Source organism: Equus quagga, chromosome 8 (assembly GCF_021613505.1).
Source record: "Equus quagga isolate Etosha38 chromosome 8, UCLA_HA_Equagga_1.0, whole genome shotgun sequence".
NCBI classification, from domain to species: domain Eukaryota; kingdom Metazoa; phylum Chordata; class Mammalia; order Perissodactyla; family Equidae; genus Equus; species Equus quagga.
In genome coordinates, this window is record NC_060274.1 from 51,608,223 (window position 1) to 51,632,346 (window position 24,124).

The 24,124-nt window shown below is 36.4% G+C and overlaps 1 protein-coding gene across 5 annotated transcripts in view; it reads right to left on the bottom strand.

Annotated features, from left to right (window-relative positions):
• Positions 1-24,124, bottom strand: part of CACNA2D1 (calcium voltage-gated channel auxiliary subunit alpha2delta 1) — a 516,254-nt gene that overhangs the window by 108,996 nt on the left and 383,134 nt on the right. For 4 of the 5 annotated variants that reach the window (XM_046669485.1, XM_046669484.1, XM_046669482.1 and 1 more), the window contains exons 8-10: positions 13,474-13,543; positions 11,233-11,283; positions 8,542-8,641 (exon numbers count right to left, since the gene is read on the bottom strand). In XM_046669485.1, the coding sequence (XP_046525441.1) occupies positions 8,542-8,641; positions 11,233-11,283; positions 13,474-13,543 (221 nt within the window). The remainder of the gene's footprint in view (positions 1-8,541; positions 8,642-11,232; positions 11,284-13,473; positions 13,544-24,124) is intronic. The other variant, XM_046669483.1, reaches the window with a different exon arrangement.

A 24,124-nucleotide genomic window follows, 5' to 3' on the forward strand; every position in this document is an offset into this window, starting at 1 on the left:
AGAATACAGTTGACAAAAATATCTCAATGTGGTAAATAAGGACTATAAACAACTAAAATAAAGTAAATTGAAGTGACTAACATAAACTAAACAAACCAATATACCAGGAGCTGACTTACTCCTGAGAGTAAAGTAGGAAATCACTATGACTTCATCTTGCAAATATCTTCCTGCAGTATTTCTCTTACAATTTGTATGAGCTGTGCATCTTTCAGTATCACTCTCTTCCCTATTTCTGAATATGTAACTGAGATATTTTTATAATTTTTAAATTGAGATATTCAAATACTTTCAGATCGACTGCACTCCCAGTTCTTTCTACAAGCAACAGATTCTATTTGCCCATATGTGTTTACCTCACATACTCAAGCCACACCAAGTGAGGATGCCCAAGTAAGGATTTACAAAGAGCTGTCAGTCCACCAATAAAATCTGTATTAACATGGTTCATAGAAATCACAAGGATATATCTTGCAATTGTGTTTCTTAAGAAGTTAGTTAACAATTTTCTTTAAAGAAATATACATTTAACAACCATAATATTTTTAGGAGAAGTAACAATCTTTAAAACTTGTTAGGCATTAAGAATCCCAATGTCAATCCCATCTAAATTCCTTATTTTAAGATTTTATTCTTTTTCTTTTTCTCCCCAAAGCCCCCCAGTACATAGTTGTATATTCTTTGTTGTAGATCCTTCTAGTCGTGGCATGTGGGACGCTGCCTCAGCATGGTTTGATGAGCAGTGCCATGTCTGCACCCAGGATTCGAACCAAGGAAACACTGGGCTGCCTGCAGCGGAGTGTGCGAACTTAACCACTCGGGCATGGGGCCAGCCCTTAAATTCCTTATTTTAATTAGGAAAGAATCACTAGTTGCTGGCTAAATGTTGAAAGCATAAAATTAATTCAAAGGCATTTCCATTGTTTAGTCAGAAATTCTTTTAAAACATATTTATTAGTAGCAGTTTTCAGTTTCTAACTGAGGCAAATGCTGTTGGTGCCCCATCCATTTTTCCATGAATGCTAGCTCAAATTTAACTGCCCGAGATTTCTAGGAGTGCTCTGCCTGTGCATATGGTGGCCTGGGAACACCAGGGAATAAACATTGCTTGGGAGCAATCATTAACTTTAAATACTCCAGCACACTTTCCCCTTGGAAAGGATAATTCTGATTCATGTAGTCTACACTGGTTCTCAGAATTGCCCCAAAAGATTAAGCTCTACTCACTCAGAGTGGTAATTTGTTTGATAATTCACTGTTTATTACTTCTCTTCTCTTTTTTGTTTTACTTGTCACATTTCTCTAGGTCTTTCCTAGAATTACTTTCTAAATAAACCATTTGTATTTGAATTCTCATCTCAGGAACTATTTTTGAGGAAACTCAATCTAAGTTGAACCATCAGTGACCTTAGGAAGCAGATCCTCAGGATAGGATTCTAGAATTAAATCATTCACCAGCCATGTGGCAACAAAGACCCCACTGGTAACTGGCTGTATATCAGTAATAACTGGAGTCAAGAAAACCCCTCTGAGGCTGTAGCATCACAATTACTAAGATTTTCATCTGTGGTGATTGGAACACAATGTAAATTGAAGGGGAGGCACCTAGCATTTGAGAAATATGGTGACAATAGTAATAATAAGGGCTTGGACTTAGCTGGTTGTTGTTAAACTCATTGAAGAAAATGACAACTTCAGGTCAGCCAGCTATCAACTAAGGGCAAAGTACGAAAGCCAGAAGACTTCTGTGGCAGCTAATAAAGAGATTCTCACCTCTTACTGTGAAAAGGTCAACATGTGCTAGAAGTAGGTGCAGAATTAGATTTTCAGAGTCACATAATTATAAAGGAGGCTGCATTGATAGCCTTTGGCAGGTTTCTATACAAAAGTCAGGGCACTGATAGGCAAAGAATAAGATCTCAGAAGTAGAATGAGGACATCTGCGGGGATACAGTTAACACTGAACTTCTAGATTGCCCTATACCCTCTGTATATGCAGAAGTAACCTCTTCCCCTTAGCGGGTGGCAGTTTCTCCATTCTTAAAGATCATAAAAGATGACACTTGCTCTCTTCAAGATCTAATCCCATCTCCCCTCATGACTCAAGGCAACAAAAAGGTCAGCACTCAACATGGCCCACCTGGAAAAGTAGACTCTGCTCCAGGAAAACAAAAAAGAGGATATTTAACAAAATAGATACAAGATCTGCCCAATATGAACCAGCAGATACTGAGAGAACATGCCACGGAATGAATGTTGAGAGTTCTTAGGGTAAAATATACCTGGTCATCAACTTGGTGTGGAGGAACAAGTAGCCTGAGATAAGAAAACACATGTACTCCTGTGCAGTGGCAAATGGCTTGGCTGGTTGGCCAACAACCTTGAAGGAGCAAGATTGGAAGACCTCTCCCAGACAAAGAGTTCTGGTGAATAAGTATGAGGATGGACATATGGAAATTAAGCATGAAATGTGCACATCTCTTTGTCTCACATCAGTGACCACTAGAGAGCATTCATCACAGAGGAGGTACAGAAAAAATGGGTGGATAAGATGATTTGTCCATTGGAGGTCATCCAGCCTTTGCATGTGACAACTGTAATGCGTACAAAATGGGCCCATAAATGCAGCAGCAGGGTAGCAGAGAAGGACAGAATATACACGGGTCTAAAAGCATGTGCTCTTCCTCACCAAGTATAGATACAGCTACTGCCACTGGTGAATGACCAACTCATTGGAAATTGTCCAATGCTGAGTCTTCAACATAGTATCACCTTTCAAAAAGACAACCAACAATTTAATATCAAATAGATTATACTTGATTTTATCCCTTTGGAGGCGGATGGAGTAAATTTTGTTTTTCTTGTTATTGATACATACTCCAGTTATGAGTTCTCCTTCCTTGTTTGTAGTGCCTCATCCATTATCACCACTAATCCTCCCAGTTCACTTATCATCATGGGACATAATTATGGAATCCTGCATAACGTGTTCTCAAACCAAGCAACCTATTGTATGGTAAAGGAGATCCAATAATGAACAAATGACTGCAGGATTCACTGGGTCTACCATACACTGCATCACTCGGAAGCTGCCAGGCTGATAAAACATTTGGACAGTCTCCTACATGTGCAACTAAGGCTCCAGCTTGAATATGATAATCTTTGAGTTGGAATGTTGTCCTTCAAGATGCAATATGTACTATGAACCACGGTCCCAGAACCCATTGATGTTCTGGGACCAGCTTATATCTGCTCATAAAAAACAATGCTCAGGGAAACCCCAAAGAATCCACAGAAAAACTATTAGAAATAATCAACAACTACAGCAAAGTAGCAGGGTATAGAATTAACGTGCATAAATCAGTAGCATTTCTATACACTAACAATGAACTAACAGAAAAAGAACTCAAGAACTCAATCCCATTCACAATCGAAACGAAAAGAATAAAATACCTTGGGATAAACTTAACCAAGGAAGTGAAGGATCTATACAATGAAAACTACAAGACTTTCTTGAAAGAAATTGACGATGACATAAAGAGATGGAAAGACATTCCTTGCACATGGATTGGAAGAATAAACATAGTTAAAATGTCCATACTACCTAAAGCAATCTACAGATTCAATGCTATCCCAGTCAGAATCCCAAGATCATTCTTCACAGAAATTGAACAAACAATCCTAAAACTCATATGGGGCAACAAAAGACCGCGAATTGCTAAAGCAATCCTGAGCAAGAAAAACAAAGCCGGCGGAATCACAATCCCCGATTTCAAAACATACTACAAAGCTACAGTGATCAAAACAGCATGGTACTGGTACAAAAACAGGTCCACAGATCAATGGAACAGAATTGAAAGCCCAGAGATAAAACCACACATCTATGGACAGCTAATCTTCGACAAAGGCGCAGAGGGCCTACAATGGAGAAAAGAAAGTCTCTTCAACAAATGGTGCTGGGAAAACTGGACAGCCACATGCAAAAGATTGAAAATTGACCAGTCTTTTTCACCACACACCAAAATAAACTCAAAATGGATCAAAGACCTAAAGATTAGGCCTGAGACAATAAGTCTTTTGGAAGAGAATATAGGCAGTACACTCTTTGACATCAGTTTCAAAAGAATCTTTTCGGACACTGTAACTCCTCAGTTGAGGGAAACAATAGAAAGAATAAACAAATGGGACTTCATCAGACTAAAGAGCTTCTTCAAGGCAAGGGAAAACAGAATTGAAACAAAAAAACAGCTCACTAATTGGGAAAAAATATTTACAAGCCACTTATCCGACAAAGGGTTAATCTCCATAATATACAAAGAACTCACACTCCTTAACAACAAAAAAACAAACAACCAGATCAAAAAATGGGCAGAGGACATGAACAGACATTTCTCAAAAGAAGATATGAATATGGCCAATAGACACATGAAAAGATGTTCATCATCGCTAATCATCAGGGAAATGCAAATCAAAACTACACTAAGATATCACCTTACACCCGTTAGATTGGCAAAAACATCCAAAACCAAGAGTGACAAATGTTGGAGAGGTTGTGGAGAAAAAGGAACGCTCATACACTGTTGGTGGGAATGCAAACTGGTACAGCCACTATGGAAAACAGCATGGAGATTTCTCAAAAAGTTAAAAATAGAAATACCCTATGACCCAGCCATCCCATTACTGGGTATCTATCCTAAGAACCTGATATCAGAAATCTCAAGAGTCCGTTGCACCCCTATGTTCATCGCAGCATTATTTACAATAGCCAAGACGTGGAACCAGCCTACATGCCCAGAAACTGATGATTGGATAAAGAAGATGTGGTATATATACACAATGGAATACTACTCAGCCATAAAAAAAGACAAAATTGGCCCATTCACAACAACGTGGATGGACCTCGAGGGTATTATGTTAAGCGAAATAAGCCAGTCAGAGAAAGACGAACTCTATATGATTCCACTCATAGGTGGAAATTAGTATATTGATAAGGAGATCTGATGGGTGGTTACCAGGGAAAAGGGGGGGTGGGGGGAGGGCACAGAGGGGGAAGTGGTGTACCCACAACATGACTAACAAAAATGTACAACTGAAATCTCACAAGGTTGTAATCTATCATAACATTAATTAAAAAAAAAAAAAAAAAAAACAATGCTCAGGGGCCAGCCCAGTCGCACAGCAGTTAAGTTTACACATTCCACTTCTTGGAGGCCCGGGGTCTGCCAGTTCAGATCCTGGGTGAGGACATGGCACTGCTTGGCAAAAGCCATGCTGTGGCAGGCATCCCACATATAAAGTAGAGGAAGATGGGCATGGATGTCAGCTCAGGGCCAGTCTTCCTCAGCAAAAAGAGGACGATTGGCAGCAGATGTTAGCTTAGGGCTGACCTTCCTCAAAAGAAAAAAAAAACCAACAATGGTTAAATTTTTAGGAAGTTTTAAAGCCAGTTGACCTCACATAGGTAGCTTGAAATTGGCATTCTGGAGTATTTATGTTATGAAAATTAGCAAATGCTACAAATCAGGTTTCCTCTCCCCACATTCGCTCTGCCCCAAAAGGGCAAAATGTGAGTCTGAGAACCAAGGGAAGGAAGTAGGAATGTCTTTACTCACCATAACTCAAAATGATTTGCTTGGGAAATTTGTTTATGCCCTGTCCCTGCAACTTTAGGCTCTGCTGAAATAAATGTTCTCCTTAACAAGTGGGTGTGTGTAGGTGTGGGAGCGAGGTGGTGCTTCTACAGGGGTCACGGCAAAAAGTTTCACTAAACCTAAATCCATAGCTACTATCTGGGTATTTTGGGCTTCTCATGCCAGTAGACTAGCATGCCAGAAAAAACACTTACTCCACTGGCAGGGCTGCAGTTGACAAGGAGATTATCATGAGGGAGAACTATGCATAGAACTCAGGGGGTGCATTCAAGCACTTCCATGCTTGGTGATATCTGTGAATGCACAATTGCAGGAACCACTGTTTGAATGGACACAGAAATAATGGATTCATAGGCCTCTGGGATAAAAGTTTGGGTCAAACCACCAAGCAAGAAACCAGCACAAGAGATGGCCAAGGCTACAGGGAAATTAGGAAGAATATTAGAGGAGAGAAAAGATTAATATAAATTACGGACTTGGTTCTATCTCTGGCAGCACACTTCTCTGATGTACTATGTTTACTCTTTTAAAACTTGTGACCAGTTGCCCAAATTTAAGGATCAGTGCCTGGACCCAGTGGACACTGGCCAGGTTTCTAACAACCATCAGCTACAACTTTTTCTTTCAGTTCTCCCTCTTGTGACCAGAATCTGTTTTGCCCACACATGTGGAAGGCTGGTCCTTAAAACCCCAGCACCTTGGCATTTAGGCAGAATAATCTTGAAGTTCATATTCTATACAGCTTCTAGGATTCCTCAGTAGGATTAAGTTCCTTTGAATTAAATTAAGTTCCTTTAATTGGCTTCCTTCCTTCCCTTGTCTCATTTCCCCACTCCTTTAACTGGCAGTGTTCACTGGGATCATGTTTCAAATAAACTATATACACTTGAATCCATGGTGAGGATCAGGAAGAAGACAGATTAAGATATTAACCATATTTAGTATCTGCTGGTTTTATATAAATTTCATTAGATATGCCAAATCTGTACCAAATTTAATGCTTTTATGATTTTATCCTTTGCTATACCAAAGATAATATTTTGTTAGCAACCATTCCAATGTCTTTGTAATAAGCAATAGGTTTATGTACAAATCAAACTAAATGACTATCTTTTCTGATCATTTTATCTCAGAGATCAAGTGTTATATTTTACTTGTTCGCATTTTGTTGAATAAGTGGTGAGCAAACATACAGGGTCAGATTGTAAAATCAGACTGACATAAATCACAGATCTTATGCAGTATCAAATTTTACTAAACAATATTAAGGATACAGACAAACTAAAGGACTGCTAAGGGTTCACATAAAGGAGAGAAAGATCTGGACCTGGACATGGAGGGTAGTACCCCAAGTATTATAGGGTGGATTGTGTCCCCCTCAAATTCATATGCTGAAGTCTCAACCACCAATACCTCAGAATGTAATGGTATTTGAAGATAAGGCCTTCAAAAAGGTGATTAAGTTAAAATGAGACCATCAGGGTAGAGGCATGATCCAATATGACCAGTGTCCTTATAAGAAGAGGAAGAGACACCAGAGGTATGCATGAACAGAGGGATGACCATGTGAAGAGGCAGCAAGAAGGCGGCCATCTGCAAGCCAAGGAAAGAGGCCTCAGGAGAAACCAAAGCAGTCAGTACTTTGATCTTGGACTTCCAGCCTCCAGAACTGTGAGAAGATAAATTTCTGTACTTTATGATACCGAGTCTGTCATATTCTGTTACAGTAGCCCTAGAAAACTGATAGACCAGGTCATTCCTTATGGTTTTGGGGGCACCCTCTGGCCCAGATGAAAGGAGGTCTCAAAAAGAGGTTCCCAGGTTTCCTTGAATAGCGGGAGTATTTAAACCACAAAACATCTCCAATTTATCTCCCAGAGAGTTATATCACTTAAAAGACATGTTTTTAAGGAATCTTGCCTCATTCATCCTGGGTTCTATTTATGATAGTTACCCTTAGCCAGGGATATCCCGCTAAAGGCATTTTAGGAATACAGCCTCTTCCTCTTAGTAAATATCATTTATTTAATCACCTGGAGCTCAGGCTGCCGAGAGATTATACCTGGTTCCCCTGCCTGATTTTTCCCAGGGGTGCCCTTCCAGTAAAGGGAGGAAATAGATTGCAGGCCCGCTGCTTTAGCTTCTTCCTTCCAAGTGGTTTTAGAGACAGACCCATTCACCTTTGTTCAGCACAAAATGACCTCACCACAAATTCCTCTTCCCTCACCTGTATCTCTGTGAATATAACCACTTCAAATGTGAAATTGTATCCACCAGTAAATGGCAATGAAATCGTTTGCCTATATTCTATGAAGTAAAATGAGACAAGGTAACATTCATTTTGTCCTGTTTTATTTGCTTCCTAGTTTACTACTCTCTAGCTATGAGTAGGAAGGTCTAAGATGGTTCTGGGAAAATACGACTTTAAAAGAAGGACACTCAAGTATCTATTGGTTCTTGTGTTAATAAAAAAAATGTTTTAAAAATATAATACATTATGGATATGTGGCCAGTGTGAAATGAGCATTATAATGAATAGAAAATCGCCATTCAATTATACTGCCAAGTTGCTACTTATTAGGAGTTACAATGTTATCAATGAGTACAGAAGTTCATGTCATCTGTTTAAGCTCTCCCAGTAAAGGAGAATATGTGTAATGTTTTCCTTCATATGCATTACTTCATGGGTAAAGGCTTAGACATTCATAAAGGACCCTGGCATGGAAGTATAGGAGAATTAGTAACAAGACAAGACAGTTCAGTAAGATAGTCTTGAAGAGATCAGAAATACCTCAGCCTGTCTGTGATAAAACACTATAAAGTATTTAACGTCAAGGGGAGATAGAAATTGCAGATTTAATTCAGAAAAATGCAGTCATCTTGTACTTACTGAAGCTACATTCACAAAATCATCATCTGAGAGAGTTTCCAACATTTCAGAGACAGATGTTCGGATCAGTTTAAGTGTCAATCCACTAACACTTCCACTCCTATAAAAAAATGAGTCCATGCAAGTTAATGACCACATATTTAAACAACATTGGACATCCTAAAAAAAGGCAACCTATGCATAGACTCTAGATCACTTATAGAATGTTCAAATAACAATTTTGTCTTTACAAAATCAGTAGTATCATATTTCTGATAGAGAAATAAATTATAAGAAATCTTGTCTTTCTTTCCTTCCGGCATCAGAAGGTATATATTTCTAACTACAATGATATAAATTACACATCAAATGACAATTTTAAGGAAATATGGATACTCATGACATATTCACTTATTTAGGAAATATATAACTGAATACTCGCTTTATTAGCCAAGTTAGAAGTGAGACTTACAGAGGTTAATAGTCATTGCCTAAGGGAGCCCATTGTTTGACTTGATTTAAATCAATAATAATGAAGCTTATAACAGTTGTGATAATAGAAAGATTTGTGGACAAAATACCTTGTTTTGTATCCTAAAGTAGATATTCTCAGGGGTTTAGTCTTCATTTGTCTTGTGTCTACATATTCTATGATCCTTGGCGACCTCATCTATTTGTGTGGCTCATCTCTAGGCAACTAACTCCTACTTCTACATCTCTAACTCTCGACTTCTTCCCAGTTTTACACATCATTGCTTGTTAAACAACTACTCGATGTCCAAAATGACAAATGACTCTCAAACATATTTTTCTTTTCTATCTGTGTTCTTGGTAACAACCAGGATGGAACTCAGCCAATCAATTTCCTCCTCTCTCTCAACCTTCCTATCCATTCAGACAATCTTCCTTGTTCATTTCACTTTACAATGTTCCTAAAGCAGTGGCCTCCTCTCCATCCTCTCTCCACTCTGCCTCAGGCCTTCGTTATCTGAAGACACTGAACTAGGGTAATAGCCACTCAATCCAGCTCTTAGTCTCTTCTCCTCCCCATGCTAACAGGTGAAAATTCTGGAAACACACCTTGATCCAATACTGTTAATAGGTTATAGTTACCTACTAAATAGCCAACAATCTCAATAGTCCTGCATTCAAAAAACTTTCATAAATCTTTTCTCTCTCTCTCCTTCCTCTACCTCCTCGATATAGTTCCCCCAGATGTTCTCATCTTTGCCACTTTGCTTCTGTCAATTCTTCCACCTGAAATTCCACTCTCTTTCCTCTCCCCTCCCCATGCCTGCCTGGTTAAATCTTAGCTCTAAGGATTCAATTCTAACTTTATCTCCTTAATGAAGTCTTTCCTGACACTTTAAATCAAACTGCCATCTCCTTCCTATGGACTCCTTTAGTGCTGTGTCACACTTTATATCTATAACCTCCTACAATTATTTTAGTTATTTGTGAATATGGATAATATATTTGAATTATCTTTGAGATCAGGGACCACCTCTTAATCATATTTATCTCTATTCTATATTATTACATGGTATCTAGGAGACCCTCAACACATTTCTGTTAAAATAATTTTTAAAAATGGTATTTCAACTTCATAAACACTTTCCAAAGATTTTAATAAGAGAAATTGCTTCTGAATATTATCATATATCCAATAGGATTATAACATATTGCACAACATTTAGATCTGTACTTAAGAAGAATATCAAGGATTAGCAAGTGATATAAATTCCACAACAATTTAATTAAGACAAGATGCAATTTAAATGCATTTTAACAAATGAAATGAGAATTAACATTTAAGTTACATTTGTCAAATTCATTCATCTTCTCTTTCTCAGGCTCGGTTCTAAAGTTTCGAACTTACTTACTTCAGGGCATAATGGGGATGTTTTTAAATGCTGACACTAGCTGTGATATGGATTTAGTTGCCTACAAAACTTTGGATTCTGGTTCTTCCAATGTGGCAAAGAACATATGAAGATGCACTTTTTTCTCTTGGGGAAAATAATCTAAGCATTTTATTTCTCATGTTTTTAATTCCTTGGTATTGTTCTTAAAAACTAAATTCCATAGCAGGATACATTATTTTCTGTGTTCTAGAATTTCTTCTTCAATCTTATTAAAAGATTATAAACACACACACACACACACATCCCTTCACTTGAAGCAATGTAACAAATAAAATGACCAATATAAAAACTCTTGGAATTCTTTCTAATATATTAGCATTTTCCTTGAAAAAGTCCCATTGTTGACAATATATTTAATATTTATCTATTTTGTGGCCAAATCTCTAAAAGTTATTTGAATCATTAATGATCAAGTGCCAATGAAATGATTCTACATTATTTTTTTGGTAGCAGGAACTGCTTAGTTTTAGCAACCATGTACTTTAATATTGTTTAAAATATAAAGCAAAAAATTGGAAGCTAATGAATAATTTTTCAAAAAGCTCAGACCTTAAAACTATGCCATAATTTTCAATTCTATACAAATTCTTCTCAATTTCAATAAAATAACTTTTGTTTGTTTTGTGACTGTCTTAAATACAGCTTCTTTGTGTGGATACAAAAGTCATCATAATTATTTTTTGTCTTTTTTTCCAACCTATTTCTCAGTTCCAACATATTACTGTTATCTACAAATCCTCCCTATGTTCTCAGTATATAAAGAAATATGTAATATTTAACTACTCACACATCAACAAGAATTAGCATATCTTTAGGAGATGCAGCTCCTTGGATGTACCTGAAACAAATACCATATGAATATTTTTTCTCTTGAAAAATATCAAACATTGATATTTGTTGAATTACTATCTACTGATCTCTGAGATAAGGTATTTTCCAAGCAAGGCCCTACTTCTATTCTATTTCATAAGACAATGCTCTTTCATTCACAATTCTGTAATGTCAATTTTAAAAAGCTATATTTTACATGATAGTAGAGATGTCAGAGGCATAATATTTAAAGTATATTTTACAGATATTTATAATAAAAGATAAAGAGATGTGTTTTAAGACTAGGAGCAAAAGAAATTAACTTCTGGAAGGACAAGTTCCTGAAAAAAAAAAGAAAATTATCCTAAACTCCAATTTGTTGACCACAGGTTCTAAAACTAACTCTTAGGAATAATAATAAGGACAAATAATAATAAGATTATGTTATATTTTTGAAAGCAAAAAATAAACATAAAAACATATAAGTGGTCTATGAATATGAAAAAACAACATCAAAAGAAAAGAAATAGAGGGCTGGCCTTCATGGTCCAGTGGTTAAGTTTGGCATGCTCCACTTCTGCAGCCCGGGTTTGGTTCCCGGGTGTGGACCTACACCATTCATCTGTCAGTGGCCATGCTGTGGCAGTGGCTCACATACAAAAAGAGGAAGATTGGCAACAGCTGTTAGCTCAGGGTGGATCTTCCTCAGCAACAAAAAGAAAGAAAGAAAGAAATACAAAGGGACAAAGAAGTAATTAAAAATAGAATATATAATATTATTACTAAGAGTTTCAAGTGGTGACTCTCAAACTTTATAGCATCTGAGAATAACCTGGAGAGGCAGTTTAAAATGCTGACTTCCACACTTAACTGCAGCCCTACAGATTCAGATTCTCTGCATATTAAAGAGACTCTAGGGGAGTTCTACTTAGATAGTTTAGTGACGGAAGAGAGATAAATTTAATTGCAGGTGAACGATCCCAAAATTCATGTTGCCTGGCACAGACCGATGGGGAACAGGAGGCCTGTATTCCCTAACAGGAAGAGCTGCACCTGAACTCAACTTTCTATTTATCTCTGAGGCCTCTTTGCCCATGACTCTAAATCTAACTTCTCAGAAGCCTGCCAGATAATTTGCCAATTCATTTTCCCACAATATCCAACACAGTTAGTATCTACACAGGACTATGTGTTCATGAAGCAGAGTTTATAACTTGCACCAAAGTTTGTTTCTGTATAAGAAGGTAAAGGGGCAGGATTGCCGGGCTATTCCAATGGAAGGCAAATCTAGTTCATGTGTAGTATCTTAACACCGGTCCAGGCATGTCTCTCAACGGGAAGATGAGATGATAGGATATTGTGTGCCTCTTCTGGTTGGCACCTAGCTTGTAAGTTTCCCCCAAAACAATCAGTTCCTGAATCTAAACCCTGTGATGTCATACATAGTCTTTGCCTCCACTGAACAACCCATGACTCCATGCCACCTCCTTTGCAGAAATATTAACAAGAATAATATGTGGATTAACATTAACTAATTAAAACAATATATATCCACACATTAAATACATTTTTTAAAAACTCAAATATTTTAAAAACTCAAATATCAAAAAAATTATTTTTACTCAAATAATGAAATTATTTTTACTCAAATAAAATACACTAGTTTAATAGTTGTTTCCCAGAGAGTACAATTATGAGTTATCTGGTATTTTTCCAGGAGAATGAGTGGCTTTAGTAGTGAGGCATAAATAAACCTTCTTTTTGGAAAAATGAAACGTAAGCTATATCATTATAACTAGGGGCAGCTCTGACCTTGGGGACTGTTCTCATTAGTTCACTGCCAGAGGCAAATTATCTTCTACTCTATCTAGACACTTTGTCAGAACTCTACTCCAAGCAAACTGGGAGCCTTTCAATAGAAATTCCCACCAGCTAAAAGAGATTCAGAGATGACATTGAATATAAAACTTAAAGTAGTCCATTTGAAATGCATCTGATAAATCATTTCAACAATATTAATTATTGTTGCCTACTTGAACTCATCATCTTCATTTACCTTCAACTGTATTTATTTATTAAAAGAAAAAAATCCACCAGAGATCTTTAAAAAATTATACTATATTCATCCTAATAATGGATAGATTTTTTCCAACATTTTTACACAAAAGGTAACTGCTTCTTCCATTTAATCTTTTCATGACTACCTAAAAATTCTTACCATGGTCTTCTGCGTACATCATAAAGGTCAATCTTGTTTGGGGTTCTACTGTTATCAACCCATGGAGAAGCTAAAAAAAAAAAAATAGAGAGAACCTAAATTAAATTGAAAATAGAGAAGTTAAATCAAAATATTAGATGTGATCTACAAAAATATTTTAAAACTCACAAAATACCACTGACACATTCCACTTCTCATTCTTCATTGACAGAGCAATGTCAAATGGGGAATATAATTTTTATGCCCTTAACTTTTTTCTTTTTAAAAATGGAATAAAACATTGCAGTACAAAAGAAAGTTAACATAGTCAGTTTTCCTTTTCACCATATTTCATGAAGAAGTTGTAGACATAGGGATTTTGTGGGTGCCAACTTATATGTTTTTCAGGTGTCCAGAGGATACACATTTTCTTTTCTTTCTACTAACAGAAAAATCTACCATAAAAGAAAGTTTACTTGTTACTAACGGAAATTGTACTTTTAGTTATTTGATCCTTATATTTTCATTCAATGCCATACTATCTTGTTCTATAAAAAGACTATTATTTTTCTTAGATTGTTATCATAAAATAGCATAATTTTTTAACCTTATCATTCACATATTTGATAATGGCCAGTCCATTTGAAATTATACTTAAAAGCTTAAAGTATAATTAAAATAACTCTGCAAAAACTTTTCTCCGTAAATTTATTTGAATCATCTGAAGTAATTCAAGCACAAATTCAAGAATTTTCTGTTAGTTTCAGAGACTTTATCATGTTGCAGTAATCAGAAAAAAAACTTTAGTCTAACTGTATTGATTTTTAAAAGCAATCAATTTACACTTATTCTAATTAAATCTATACTTACTTTAATTAAAATGTTTTACACACACACATCTTAGATCCAAGGAGATCAATAACCGCTGATAAGTTGGATGGTAATTTTCTGCTGAAGAAGTTCTCTCTTTGAACACATTTGTACATATGACTCGGGAAAATTCTTAATAAAAATCCATATGACTTATGCCCTCCAATCTATTTTGCCCTTTTCTGTATTGAGAAATTATGGAAATTATGGAGAACTTTACAGAGAATCAGGTTTATCAGCCAACTAAGATAATTTGGCCAATTGAGATATATCAAAAAATATTTCCTTGACTGTGAAATTTCTTTCCTATTAGTGGCTATATTATACAATGATTTATTCTTTTAAATGACTAATCACATTTATATGAAACAGTAAGTTTAAATATGGCACTCCCCCAACAACCATTTACTGACATAGTCAATGCAACTGAAATGGTAGATTTACTTTAATCCTTTCAATTTGAATTTGCAGAAACTTAGAGGTACTGAGATAAAATATTACTTTTGTGTGTGTGTGTGGTAGCACTGGAATTAAGCAATAAGCATGCTGGTAGAAACGACACTTCACTTTCAATTAGTCCTCTACAATATCTGACTCCCCAAGCTGGGGTATTAGTAATAACTAAACATTTAAATAAATGATATCTTACTTTCACTACAATGTTGTGCTGGTTACACATCTATTGTCTCAGCTCCAAATTCACCCTTTTAACTTGCTCTATGAAAATGGATCTTGGCCCTTTAAATATTTTTCTTTGACCAACAAGCACAATTTTAAGCTTTGTCAGCAGATGGTAAAAGAAAGACGTTGCATGTGTAAAGGGTTTTTGCTTCCTGCTTCTGGTTTGTTTGCTCAAGGTCTCTTGCAGCAGGTGCAGCTTTACTGGTGTCGGCTCCTGCAGTGCATGCGTATTTTCCAGAGCTCAGCTCCTGTGGTGTGGGTAACTTCTCCAGCCCAAGGCTTCTGTAGTGCTCTCAGGTTTTCCAGCACCTAATGGCAGCAGAACTCCCTGAGTATTTTTTGTGGTGGAGTGCCTCCACTGAGGCACTTGGGATCCTAGAGGGTGAACTTCCAGTAAATCCTTCCAGTGTTACACTACAGTAACTTCTGTCATTTCATCTGGGCCATAACTATGTCCTCTGTAAGATCTGATCTCAGCCCAGGGGCACTGGGGATTGAGGTTGCTTTCTTGGACTCTCTATCTCAGCTCTAGGGGTAGTTATTATTATATACTAGGTTATATAATATTATATCTGGTATTCCTATATTTTTCAGAGTTCTCTGTACTTTTATCCAATCCCTCATTATTCCAATACTTGTTATAGTTAATAATTCTTTATTAAAAAACAAACTTTCCCAGTTCAAAATATTGCGTTTTCTCTCTCCAGAGTGGACTCAGACTGATATAAACATGTGAGTGAGAAGAGAGATTAGTCACCACTGCCAGTACAATAGCGGCTACTACGAGTTGAGAGTAGTCAACCAATAAATCTGATAAATGGTTTAATAAAATGAACTTGAAAGTCACATTTAAATTAGATTTCTGAATTCTCTGTAGATCACACTCATCTAGGATTCCTGTTTTCACTATAATTGCTAATCAAAATTAACTGTGATATGTATTACTCTGATCCATAAAATTGCTCTTTTTTTAGAGGAAGAAAAAAAGGTTATAATTTACAATATGAGCCAGACCATTAAATTTTAGTATAGTTTATAATCTTAGATGGTTTATATTTAAAAGTATTAATAATCTTTTCTTAGAAGCCTTCTGAGATATTTACTATTAGGAAATATGCCTTGATTATACTAAATTAAGATGTTTATATTCCGGCAAAATTAAACAATGTGCTTTCTTCTGTGATATTGCTAATTTAATTATTAAACAAATTATTTGTTGTAAAATCCCATTGTGGCATTTAAGTGGTAAATTATTTATAGGCTGAGAATTATGGAAGGTCAAATACTAAAAAGGATAATAATCATACCCTGCAATTCCCTGAAATAATCAGTTTCATAATGATGCATAATGAAGCTACGTGTTTTGAGAGGAAATCAGGGCTTCCAAATTTCCTGTAAAAAGTGAAATGTTGCTCATTGTAGATGTCCCTTTCACTTTCCAATAAGATTTTGGGATGACAGGAGAAAGGAATGGAAATACAGTCCACAATGTGGGCGTCTCATTTTTGAATGCCATTATTAATGGTGATAATGATCATTTATGAGAACAGTTTTTCCCTGACCAAAAATGAACTGTGGGTGTGTCTTTGACCAAATCTACTGTACTGCAATTTTACTCCACATGATATTAAGGGTGTTTTATATTAGTTATCAAATCACTGGTTTAAAAAGGTGTTTACGTATACATTAATTCAGAATACTGAGATATGTATTAGAGAAAAATTCTTGAGAAAGTATGCAGATTGTAGAGCTATTTCTAGTTAATCTGGTCTAAAAATAATAGATTTTCAGTTTTTAACTTCAGCAGCTAGGAAATAATAAAGCTTATAATGATGAATTGAGGGCTGATTCTCTGGGTGGAAACATCAATTCAAATGACAGCTAGTTGCATTTCCAATTAACAAGTTCAAATGCATTTTTCTAATTCTAAAAGACTTCACATTTTCGTCTCATGAAAAGAAAAAAAAGTAAATCTCACATACTCAAAAATGCCTTTACAAGCCAACCCTGGTCCTATTGTCTGGATCTAATTGATGTTACATGGGTCATTATTTTAGGCTTGTCTCAGTCATCTCCTATGGAATATTAGTCATGGTTCTGAACTGTAAGCCAGGATAAGGAATTTGGGCCATCTTTTAAGCCAGAATTAATTCAACAAATGTGTATTGTATAGCTCCCCAAATTTCCAGTAATCTAAGTGTTGCTGCCCTACTACTACCAACCCAGAATGGGGTCTCCACAGTCCCAAATTTGTATCATGGCTCCCACATCAATGTCCTGGATGAGTCTCATTAACATAATGCGGGTTATGTACTCATATGGAGGTGCCAGAGAATTTAACAAGACAAATAATTGGCCTCTTCCGATTCTGAGTTAGGAAACAGGCTCTGCTGCCCAGTAAAATTTCTAATCTTAGAAATACCCTAAACATAGAAAGAAGATTCTGTATTCATTATAGTAGCACAAAATAACTTAATAAACAATCTCAAGTCTTTTGTTTCCTAGCACAAATTTTATTTCTCACTCATATAACAGCCTAAGTTAAATATTACTAGTCACAGAGGCATAGATTCTGCTTCAAGCAGGTATTCAGAGACCTACAGCTTGTGGAATTTTTGCCTTCTTCAACACTTAGTTTGCAAGATCACCTAGGGCATTGATATTGTGTGGACCTGAAATTGGCCACCCCAAGATATGTCTCTTTGGCATCAGGATTATTTGAGGCTGATTGCTTTTGATAAACTGGGACCGGGAAGGAAGAATGGAACTTGCCCTTTGTTACGACACATTTACATTTGTAAGGTAAATCTCTATCTGTAAAAGGTGCCTCCCTCTCTGTACCAGGAAGAAGAAAGGACATGACCTTCTCTCTAAAAACTCTTAGTCAATACCAAAGGCAAAGACTTAAATCTGCCTTTTATTGTGCTTGTCTGGTAACCTCCTGTAACTGACTTCCCTCCCCCTCCCAACAGTTGGCATTTCTTTAAGGATTAAGCATCTTACCTTAGGCTAGGAACTGATTGCTGTGCTCACCTGTGACCCCCCCAGCTCCAGACAATCGACTTGCCTCCTGCTACACCCACCGAGATAGCAGACCATTACCTGCTGTGTCCATCAAGCACTGTGCCGACAGGGCAATCTTGTGACTATTGTGGGAGGGACATTTCAACCACATGTGAAACACCCTGTTTGGGGGTATATAACCACTATGTGTACCCCACTTCTTAGGTGCCCTTTCTTCCTTCGGGAAGAAAGGCCCCGGGCCATGGTTCCTCATAAAGCTTTGTTTAATTTTCTCTTGCTATTCTGTCTCATGTGAATTTAATTCATTCTCCGGCCAGACGAACCCACATTTGGGGAGAGGAAATGTCCTCCTCCCCTACAATATGCAGTTGCTAGAGGGAGGGAGAAAGTGTGGAGAAGGCACCCCTAAGTCATAACAATCTCAGGCTTGAGGTGACACATTCAGTCATGTGCCACATAATCTTGGTTCAGTCAATGATGAAGCACATATACGATAGTGGTCCCATAAGACTATCATGGAGCTGAAAAATTCCTATTGCCCAGTGACATCATAGCCATTGTAACGTCATAGCAAGAGAAAAGGAAACTGCAGGAGAAGAAAAAGAATCTCCAAGAAAAATCACAGAGAAGGGTTTAGCCGAAGCTTTTGCAGACCTCAACAAGCTCCTTAAAAAGTTTGAAAACATAGACCTCAACACTAAAAGGTTTTCATTAATGGAGAAGAGTGGTCATGGTGCATTATCTTTTACAAGCAAATCTATGATGAAAAAAGAAACAAACTAAGCAAACCACCATGGCCATATTTCTGAAGATTGACACCTCCTCAAGAAGAGCCTCGGGCAGGTCCTTCAGTGGGTATTCCAGAGAAGGCATTGTCATAGGAGATGACAGCTCCATGCATGTTACTGCCCTGAAGACCTTCCAGTGGGACAAGATGTGGAGATAGAAAACAGTGAGACTGATGATCCTGATCTGTGTAGGCCTGGGCTAATGTGTATGTTTGTGCCTTAGTTTTTAACAAAAAAGTTTAAAAAGTAAAAAGAAAAATTAAAAATAGGAAAAAATTTAGAACAAGGATATAAAGACAGAAAATATTTCTGTACAGCTGTACGCTGTGTTTTAAGCTAAGTGTTATTACAAAAGAGTCAAAAAGTTAAAAAAAATTAGAAGTTTATAAAGTAAAAATGTTACAGTAAGCTAAAGTTCATTTATTAGTGAAGTAAAAAAACCATTGTTTTATAAATTCAGTGTGGCCTGAGTGTACAGCGTTTATAAAGGTTACAGCAGCGTACAGTGAAGTCCTAGGTCTTCACATTCACTCCCCACCCACTCACCGACTCACCCGAGAAACAGCCAGTCCTGCAGGCTCCATTCATGGTAAGTGCCCTAGACATGAGTACCATTTCTTATCTTTTATACAATATTTTTACTGTACCTTTTCTATGTTTAGATATGTTTAGATAAACAAATACTTACCATCGTGTTACAATTGCCTACAGTATTCAGTACAGTAACATGCTGTAAAGGTTTGTAGCCTAGGAGCAGTAGGCTATACCATAGAGCATAGGTATGTGGTAGGCCATACCATTTGGTTTGTGTGAATAGACTCTATAATGTTTGCACAACAATGAAATCAACTAATGATGCATTTCTCAGACTCTGTCCCCGTCACTAAGCAACACGTGACTGTATTACTTTCACCCATGTTCTACTGGTCCGACATAGATGGCTAAGCAGTCATTTTCAAAATAAAAACTTCACAATGGAATAGGAGGACAGAATTTGGGTGGGCAGCTAGCAGCCTCTGCCACAGGAACAGATGGACAATTAAAAAATGATTAATGTCCACTACTATTATAATATCAAATTTTCTGTTTTCAGCAATGTCTTCAAGTAAGCCACCTTTAAGATGACAGAGATGAGGATGGGATAACTTCCAGAACCCAGTAAATATCTAAAAGATGTTGGACTTAAGAATGATTTCTAGACTAAATCTTAGGACTGAGACTGTTTGCACAAGAAACTCACTAGAAAAAGAAAAAACTAGAAGCCAACTCAGTGCTGTCTTTGATGCCGTTTGTGTTACCAAAGAAACCTCAAGCCTAGTCTGCAGAAATCTTGTAATTGTTGTGAACCCTAAAGCAATTTTTGGGCTCTACACCTGCAGCGGAAGCAAACTATGAAGGCTGTTTAGTCCCAAGCACACTCCTTCAGATGTGCTAGTGATGGTTATAGACAAGAGAGTTACTCCCAGGAGCAATCAGATGGGCTGACCAAGAAATTTTATGCAAGAGTAGGAGATCTTTGTATTTCTTGCCTGATGGATTGTAATACATACCATGGACCAGTGATTACTATGTATTTCATGCTCTCTTTTTCGAAATTGGAGTTTTTACTGTAGTCGTCCAGAAGACACCCCCATTATATATTAGATATCTGAACAGTGACAGGAATAGGGCGGAAAAAGTAAGCGGTATTCCGTTGTATTATAAGTAACCAAATTAGGAAAAAGTCATATCCACATGATGGAGAGAACTGCATGTTACCCGGAGAACCTGGATTTTGAGCTGGATGTACTAACTTGTTGGGACTTTGGATCATCTCCTATGGAAAGGAGTATGTTCTATGTCTGTGCACATATACTTGCACTGCCAGAGGAACAGACTGTGACAGGGCTTCAATATAATTTTTTTCTTCTTCTTCCTTCTAGTAATAGTACTCCTCAAGTTTTAGTTGACTGTTCACCAGAAACTCTACTTCTTAGTCTTTCTTGCCATGGTGGGGCCATGAGATGAAATTCTAGTAAATAGCATGTGAGCAGAAGTGATATGTACAACTTTTGCATCTTGCTGCTTGCCTTCGACTAACTTTTCCCCTCTTCTTTTGGCTTCAACTGTGGATGTGATAGTGTTGATCCAGTTTTGATCATACAGATGAGGACAACAACTTAAGGCACGGCAGATAGATGGAACCTCTGTCACTGGAAACCTCATGCACCAGACTTATCCTAAATAACTGACTTACCTATTAAGTAGGAATTTTATCTGAGAGAAATGTATATAGTCTCTGTTATGATAGCCATTGTTTAAGGAAATTGAATACATATCCTGATACAGATCAGAACCTTTCCCAGACCTGAGTCAAGTTTTAAAGCTTGGAGAACGTATAGGAGGTAAAAGCTTCATAGAGTGTTTGAAATTTGCTTCACTATATTTTCTTACATTCCTCTATCTTCTTAGGAGAGTATTATTTTGGCCCTGGAAAACTATATAATATTTACATTGCTAAAATATAGGTAGTTTTCATGTCTGTCTTATCTTTCATGTATCAATGCTGAATTTTGCAGTGGACATGTATTTCTGAAAAGTGACTGGTCCCAAAACAGTGGTCATTCCCAGATCAAGTTTTCAAATGCTGAATGACTGAAGATTTATGGAGTAGAACCACCCATAAGATTCACAGGCAGAAGAGAAGACTAAAAGGCAGTCATTCAATTGGGTAAATGCCAATAGGAAGAGTCTATTCTCTTGTCTGTTCTTTAAAATTGTCTTCTCTGATTGGAACTAGCCTAGTGTAAAACTTAAAATATGAGTTTTGGAGCTAGTCTACCTAGATTCTCATTGGATAAATTACTTAACCTTTTCAGTAAAATGGGGGTAATAATAGCTCTAAACCTCAGAAGTAGGAAATAAGATTCAATGATTTATACACATAAACCCTTGGTACTAGAGTTGACACATAAGAAGCACTCATATGTGGGCATTTGAAAACAGTATCATTGAGTAACTGGGACTACTTATTATAGATTGTAGATTTTTTAAGTAACATATTATTGTAAGATGTGCTTAGATTTCAACCACTTAAAAGCATATTCCTATGACTAGGGCTTGGAATGTCATACCATTTCCCCATCCTACTCCATCCCCAGTGGTGCAGGCTGATGTCACACAGTCAATAAAACTCTAGGAACTCTGTAAACTGACTTCACTAGGTCACCCTGGAAACCCCATGGAGAATACTGGAATAGGTAAAGAGGGTAAGATGGGAAAGGTATACAGGCAGGGACCTAGATAATTATAACTCTATGTTTCCTAGCATTTTCCATCTGCTTTTCCTGCCATGTTTCATTTTATTTAGAAACTGAATTCTCTGAAATTCTACTCTGATACTTGTTTTCAGCTCTAGTATCTATGATCTTGACTTATTTATCCAGCTTAATTTAACAAATAACTATCAATCACTGTATGCACGGCGCTCTGTTAGGTACACGGGACGTACATGTATCTAAGTAGCCACCTCTACCTGCAGTCATTTACACTGCAGTGCTTTTTAAAAAGAGCATATCCAAAATTAATTCTGAAGGAAGATAAAGTCTGACAGATGTTGTAATATAGATAAAAACCAAGTTCTCTGAGAGAAAAAAGTAAAGTAAGATTGCATGTGGGAAAGCCTTCATGTGGAAGGCAGTGTTTTTATTCTATTTTGAATGACGCACAGGATGTATATGATCAGACGTGGGGCTCTAGGGTCAAAGCACATAGAGATAGGAAAATTGATGACAGGACGCAGAAGATGAAATAAAATTAAACAAGGAAGAAAAAGGCAACGTACTTATGTAGGGGTACATGATGAAGGTTGAACTGTGTAGTAAGAAATAAAACTAGAGATGTAGGTTGGGTTAGAGTCCAAAGATGGTCTGAAGGCCACAGTAAGGGAGCCAGATGTCAAAAAGTGAAAAGTTCCAGACTGTATAATTTTACTATACTATATATAATTTTATATATGGATACATATATATAATTACTATCTAAAATTATATATAAAACTGTACATAATTACTACATGTAATTTTACTGCATGTAATTTTGAATCCTTAGAACACTTCAGTTCCTTCAAAAACAAGAGTTTTGCTGGTTCTTACCAGTTTTCCCCTCTTCCAGCTCAGACTTGACTATATTGACCTAATGAAAATGTTTTTGGATTTTCATTTTGTTTCTGAACAACGAGACTCAATGTTCAGGTAATATCATTGTTTCGGCTTGAAGTATCTTTGATATCTCCACTGTAGTATGTCCAGAACACCTCTCTAACTTACAGCTACACAAGTGGCAGAAACTCATACAGAGATACACAGCATTATAGGCAAGGATAAATCACCATAGTTTTAAAAAAAAAAGCACTTATTACAAAGTGATTTCCTGGTAATTCTGCAGATGCCAGATAACCCATATAAAACATTTTTATTTAACATAAAGAGATATCTGTCTGTCAGCAGGAGTAGCAGATAACAAGGACAAGTTGTGTAGTTAAGTGGAATATTCAATAAAGTAAATGGTACACAGAGACTTAATCATTTAGATGGCCCATATGTGGTTATCAGCTCTGGCTCAGAAGTAAGCTTGAACATAGCAAGTTCTATAAAGTAAAAGATGAAGAGACTTTATTGGAAAATGATTTCAGATATGCACTACATAGAGAAAAATGTGAACTCTGAGAGAAAAAAGTTCTTATTTTTGTAAGCAAATCAATGCAATTAGACAATAATAATGTACTTACAAAAAACATTATGATTCTATAGGAACACATTTCCTGTTTCTACAAGTCAATAAATCTTCTTAGATAGTGATGATAATAATACAGTTCTTAACAATTTTATATTTGGTGTACCTGAGAGAAGTGCTTAAATAGTTGTCTAAAGTTTGGACAAAAATGCTTTTAATTTTTCTTAATAAAATATATTGAACATAAAATTAATTACATAGCAATGATGATTCTATATATCTAAAAATGGATGGCACACGGTATAGAAATTTAGCAATATATAAAGGAAAAAGGAACAGAATGAGGGATATCTTTTAGAAGTTAAAAATAACTAAACATTTTTAGTAATACTTATTCACATATTGTATACATGATGTTATCCTCTGTCAAATTACAGGCAGCTCCCATTTTCATATTAACATATTGTTTAACTACTCTGACCTATCAGCAATAAAATAAATCACTTAATTAATTTAAGCATGACTGAATCCATAGTTGACAGCAGAGTGAACAACTATTATAACCTTTACATGTGAAAAACAAGACAGATTCAGGT